The sequence below is a fragment of the Alligator mississippiensis genome, chromosome 3, assembly GCF_030867095.1.
Source record: "Alligator mississippiensis isolate rAllMis1 chromosome 3, rAllMis1, whole genome shotgun sequence".
Taxonomy (NCBI): domain Eukaryota; kingdom Metazoa; phylum Chordata; order Crocodylia; family Alligatoridae; genus Alligator; species Alligator mississippiensis.
In genome coordinates this window covers 1,496,760-1,502,132 of record NC_081826.1, presented here as the reverse complement: position 1 = coordinate 1,502,132, position 5,373 = coordinate 1,496,760, and the positions used below count along the sequence as shown (strand labels likewise).

General features: G+C 69.1%; 1 protein-coding gene across 1 annotated transcript; it reads right to left on the bottom strand.

Annotated features, from left to right (window-relative positions):
* Positions 1-240: 240 nt before the first annotated feature.
* On the bottom strand, positions 241-5,324 carry ADCK5 (aarF domain containing kinase 5). The gene is made up of 13 exons (XM_014596969.3): positions 4,833-5,324; positions 4,676-4,751; positions 4,395-4,595; positions 4,180-4,320; positions 3,978-4,091; positions 3,762-3,893; positions 3,537-3,620; positions 2,619-2,700; positions 2,383-2,461; positions 2,168-2,259; positions 819-1,071; positions 553-669; positions 241-473 (listed from the first exon to the last, which is right to left on the bottom strand). The coding sequence occupies exons 1-13, from the start codon at positions 5,210-5,212 to the stop codon at positions 368-370; spliced, it is 1,857 nt and encodes a 618-aa protein (XP_014452455.2). The 5' UTR covers positions 5,213-5,324; the 3' UTR covers positions 241-367.
* Between the last annotated feature and the right edge of the window lie 49 nt (positions 5,325-5,373).

The window sequence follows — 5,373 nt, the reverse complement described above, 5'->3', positions numbered from 1 at the left end:
TCCTGGCTGCCTCTGTTCTGGGGTTGGGTCCCTTCTCCCCCACGTTGTCAACAGCAGGGGCTGGGCTTTAGGTGCCAGGTCTGTCCCTCAACGGTGCTGGGGGGTTGTGAATCATGGAGGGGGGAAGCCTAGAGCCATTTTCACTCTGGGCAGTGCTTGCCTGGCCCCGGCCCCCCCAGTGCTACCATCCCTCCCATGCTCCCTGCAGCCACTCGCCGCCGCCCAGTCCTGGAGAAGTGCTGGCTCTTGCATGCCCATAGGCACCAGGGAGTTTTATTGGTATCCAAAGGGAGGGGGACAAAGCCCCCAGCAGCTGCCCTGTCCCCCAGGGTCCTGCCCCAGCTGTCAGTCCACAGCAGAGGCCTGGCTAGGCTTGCAGGTACTGGTAGATCTGCTCGTTCTCGGGGAAGAAGCCCAGGGAGGTGAGGAGGCGCAGGAACGAGGCCGTCAGCTTCATGGACAGTGTCTCCACCCTGGGGAGAGAAGGAGGCAGGGGGAGCAGGCAACCCTCTGCCCCGGCACCCAGCCCTTGCCCCAACTGCTGCCCCTTACCTGAGGGCCACCTCAAACTTGAGGCTCTCCCAAGTCACCCGCAGCCAGCGGAAGAGGGTGCTGCCCCGGATGCCCGAGGACTTCTGCCCCACCAGCCTGCTCCAGCTGCGTACGGCACTGGAGGGACAAAGGGGGTGAGTACAGGCCTGCAGGAGAAGCCTCCAGCATCCTACCCTCTCCCCATGCCAGGGACTGCGGGGTACTGGCTACAGGCTCTGTCGGGGAACAGCCAGCTGGCTCTGGCCCCGAGCCCGGCACCCACCTACCTCTTGGCCATGAGGAAGTAGCGGTCGGCGGGGGCACCCAGGGCCACGTTGATGCTGCGCACAGTGTTGATGTTGCGGAAGACGAGCAGCATGGGCCGCGGCAGGGCCTTGAGCACCCCCATGATGCGGTCGAAGTGGTGCTGAGCCATGGCCTGCATGTAGGCCGTCTCCTCCCGCGTCAGCAGGTTCGATAACGCCAGCTGCCCCGGGTGCAGGGGCCGCTGCAGCAGCAGCTCGCAGAACAGGAAGTAATCTGGGGGGAGCCGGCGGTGGGGGGGTTCAGGGAGCAGGAGCACAGCCAGGGGGGCTCGATCCTGGAGCCAGGAGACTGGTAGGGAGCTTCTGAGTCGCAGCTCAATCCCAGAGCCAGGATCAGCCCTGTTCAAACCATCACAGCCAGGCCCCCCTGCTGCGGTGCCCATTGCACCCAGGCACACCCCCGGGTGCCCACTACACCCCCAGTGTGTGCACTGAGCGTGGGGACAAGGAGTTGGTTCCTCTGCAGCAGGGGCAGAGCCTCATCCTGGGCGCTGCAGTGCCCGTGATCCCCCTGGCAGCAGCAGGATTGTGGTGGCCATGGCCCCCCTGTATCCTTGGGGCGACGCCAGGGCTGTGTGAAGGGTGTTTGGCCGGACTGGTTTGGATGGGGTTTTTCTGCCTTGAGCAGGGCTGGGACTGGATGTGACCCTGCAGCTCCCTGCTTTCTATGAAAATGCACTCGAGGGAGCCTGGGCTGGGGCTGAGGCTGTGCCCCTGCTGCACAGGCAAGAGTCTGGACCAGTCTGAGCAGGGGGAAAATGCCTTCCTACTCAGTGCAGCGCAGGGCTGAGCCTACGCAGGGGCGCAAGCCCCTCCAGCCAGGACGCTGCGGGGTTGGTGCTAGCAGGAGCATTGGCACAGCCCAGCCCCAGCCCAGGTTGCAGCCAGCACCCAAAGCCTCCCCCAGAGGCACCAAAACCCTGACACATGGAGCAACAGGAAGGGGAAATATCCCCACGTGGCAGCCCGCACAGCCCAGCAGCCTGGGGGCAGCCAAGCTCCCCCAGCCATCCCTATCCCAGCCTGTCACCTTCCCAGTCAAGTCGGGGGTGAGCTCTGCATCGCTCCCCTGCAGCTAAGCCCAGACCTCTCCAGCACCCGCCGGCTCCATCATCTCCCAGGGCTCGGCGTGGAGCTTGGGGGCTTCCCACTCCCTCCGCCACTGCCAGGAGCAGCTGGGGCCACAACCAGGGAGCCCAGGTCACCTTGAGGACCTGGGAAGAGCAGAGCCAGGCAGGGCAGGGGGAGCCAGCAGGGACCAGCCCCGAGCCTGCTGCAGCCGCGAAGCAGGGAAGCCCAGCCCCACTCACCCTTGACGCCGAGCGCAGCCGAGTGCACCTTCATGGCCGCGTCGTTGCGCAGGATGATGGCTTGCCACAGCTGGCACAGCGCCGCTCGGTCCCTGCCCGTGAGGGAGCCCACATCAGTGCCCACCGCTCCAGGACCCTCCCGTGATCTCCACCCCTGGGCAGCCCTGCCCGGCAGGCAGCAGAAGCGAAGGCAGCCCCCTTCCCCACGGCCGTACCCCTCACTGAGGAACTCGTAGAGGCCGTGGTCCAGCAGCACCAGCTGCGCCTTCCCGTCCGGGCCCTTTCGCACCAACACTGCAACACAGAGCACTCAGAGCCGTGGCCCCCGCAACCGCCCATGCCCAGCACGGACCCCCTGCCCGCTCCCGGTGGTCTCGCTCTGGAGCAGGAAGGCCCCCCCTATGATAAGCCAGCAGCACCAGGCCCAGGCCAAGCCCCAACACCCCCCTACCATTGCCCGGGTGTGGGTCCGCGTGGATGAAGCCCGTGTAGAAGATCTGCTCGGCGAACACCTGGATTAGCTTCTCTGCAGCCTGCAATGGTTGGGGGGGCCGTTGTGAGCCCTGATGCTGCCACTCACCTGTGGGCACCAGGGGGCAGGGTAGGGGCTGCCACCTCCCGGCCCTCCTTTGCCTCAGGACTGGTGCAGACATGGCTGCCTGTGCCCCGGGGGGGGAAGAGGGGGAACAAGGTGATCCCCAGGGTTGGGCCCTTTGGCATCGCTGCAGCTGCCTCTGGAGAGAGGTGGGATGCTGCCCGGGCTGGTCTCAGCACAGACAGGCATGCAGGGCCCGTGGGAGTCCATGGCAAGTCCAAGCATGAGACAGAATCAGGCCTGACGGCACCAGCCCATGCAAATCCATTGCCCAACGTCTTTGGAAAGCTACAGTCGCCCCAGCGCAGTCACAGGGCAGAGCCCTATCCCCAATCCGGGCTGCAGCACCCAGTGCCTCTGGGGAAGGTTCAAAACCCCCTGCCCCATGGAGATAAAATGGGGGAAGGGGGTGAGCAGCACAACCCAAAAGCCTCAGACATCCCCACAGCAGAGCACAGGCATCGCTGCACCCAGATCATCCCCCACCAGTGGCTGCCTGCCCTCTCCTCGACGCCACCAGCAACGAAGAGAGTCCCCCACTTCCCCGGTGTCTCTCCCACTCCCTCCCTGAAGGGTTTCCTGATCTCCAACCTGAACCTGCTTGGCTGCAAGTCCCAGGCCCAGCTCTGCCCTGCCCTGCCCTGCCCTGCCCTGCCCTGCCCGGGGGCTTGCAGAGGGGCTTTTCCTGATGGGGCCTGCGGCCACAATCGCAACCCACTGGCATCCCTGGGTCGGCCAGGCTCCCTGCACCCCCAGATCCGGTGCCGCACTCACGTCCTTGAGCTGCAGGCCCTGGCTCCGGATGCCCTCCACGCTGTTGATCTTGCAGCCCTCGCAGAAATCAGCCGTCAGCACCCGCTGTGGGGAGGCACGGGGTCGGTGGGGGGGGCTGCCCCTTTCCCTTGGGGTGGGGGCCTTGAGCAGCCACCACGGAGCAAGGGCAGGGGCTGGGCCCACACGTGGGTGCAGGGGCAGACACACACAGTCCCGGCCCCGCACCTTGCTGCACCTGTCCCAGTGCACCTTGGGCACGACGACGTAGGGGAAGCGCCGCAGGTCCCGGGCGCAGCGCTCCGCGTTGCGGCCCTCGTTCTCGAAGTCCAGCTCCTGCGCCAGCGTCCCCTTCAGGTCCTGGGGTGGGGAGGGGGGGTCAGGCTGTGGGAAGCGCCCAGCCCAACGGAGGGAGCCGGAGACCCCGGCTGCTGCCACCGGTACCTTGAGGACCCAGCTGAAGCCGAAGGAGGGGTGCATGAACTCCACGATGCGCAGGAGCAGCTCCAGCGTCTGGATGTCGCTGTCGAACCGATCCTGCAGGTCGATGTACTGCACCTGGGGGGGAGCGCCGAGGCTGAGCGCACGGCTCCTGGGGGCCCCCCAGGCCCTGCCACCCCCGGGGCTGCAACCGGCCCCCACCCACCTTCACGGCCACGGGGGTGCCATCCTGCAGCCGCGCCCGGTGCACCTGGGCCAGGCTGGCCGCGGCCACCGGCTGGTAGTCGAACTCCCGGAAGAGCGCGTCAGGCGGGGCCTTGAAGTCCTCCAGGAACAGCTCGTCCACCTGCGGCGGGGAAGGGGTCAGGGCACCCCCGACGGCTCTCCCGGGGGCCGCCCCCGGCCCGGTGCCGCCCTCACCTCGCCGTAGCGGCGCTGCAGCGCACGGTCCTCCAGCGTGCGCAGCGTGCGGATGTACTCGGGCGGCAGCAGGTGGTTGAAGGCGCACAGCCCCTGGCCCAGCTTGATGTAGAGCCCGCCGTTGCGGATGGCGCCACCCACCAGGCTGTCGGCCGCTCGCTGGTGGCACTCCGACATGGCCGCGCGGTGCGCCGGGCTGTCCTGCGACCGGCCGCGGGCGTCAGCCGGGGACCCCCGCCCCGCCCCGCCCCACCCGCCCCGCCCCGCCCCGGGGCGCCTACCTCGTCCACGCGCCGCAGCTCCACGTGCGCCGTCCACCAGTAGTCCAGCGAGATGCGCAGCCCCAGCGCCAGCGACCTGCGGGCACAGGGCCGTGTCGGGGGAGCCCGGGAGCGCCCAGGGGGCCGCGCGGGGCCGGGACGCGACGGGGGCACCCACCTGACGAAGCGCCCGACGCCGTCCAGCCGGAGCCGCAGCTGGCGCCGCTCCTGCCGCTCCGCCCGCGCGTACCAGGCGCCCGCCGCCAGCGACAGCCCCAGCCCCAGCGCCGCCACCAGCCGCCGGCGCCCACCGCGCCGCCCCGCGACACCGCTGCGGGGAGATGCCGTCAGCCGGCCGCGCTGCACTGGGGGCACTGGTGGGACTGGGGGCACTGGTGGGATGGGGCACTGGTGGGACTGGGCGCACTGGGGGGTGGGACTGGTGGGACTGAGGGCAGTAGTGGGACGGTGCACTGCGGGGCTGGGACTGGGGGCACTGGGACTCTGGGGCCTGGTGGTGGGAGCACTGGCGGGGCTGGGGGCCCCGGCCCACGCCATGCCGCGGCAGCGGGGAGCGGGGCCCCAGGCGAGGCCGGGGTGCTTACCGGGGCGCCCACGCGAGACTCCGGCCCCGCAGCAGCAGCGGCGCGTGGCGGCGGCAGAGCGGCGCCTGCGGGGGCGGGGGGGCGGGGGGTGAGCGGGGCCCCCACGCGCGGCCC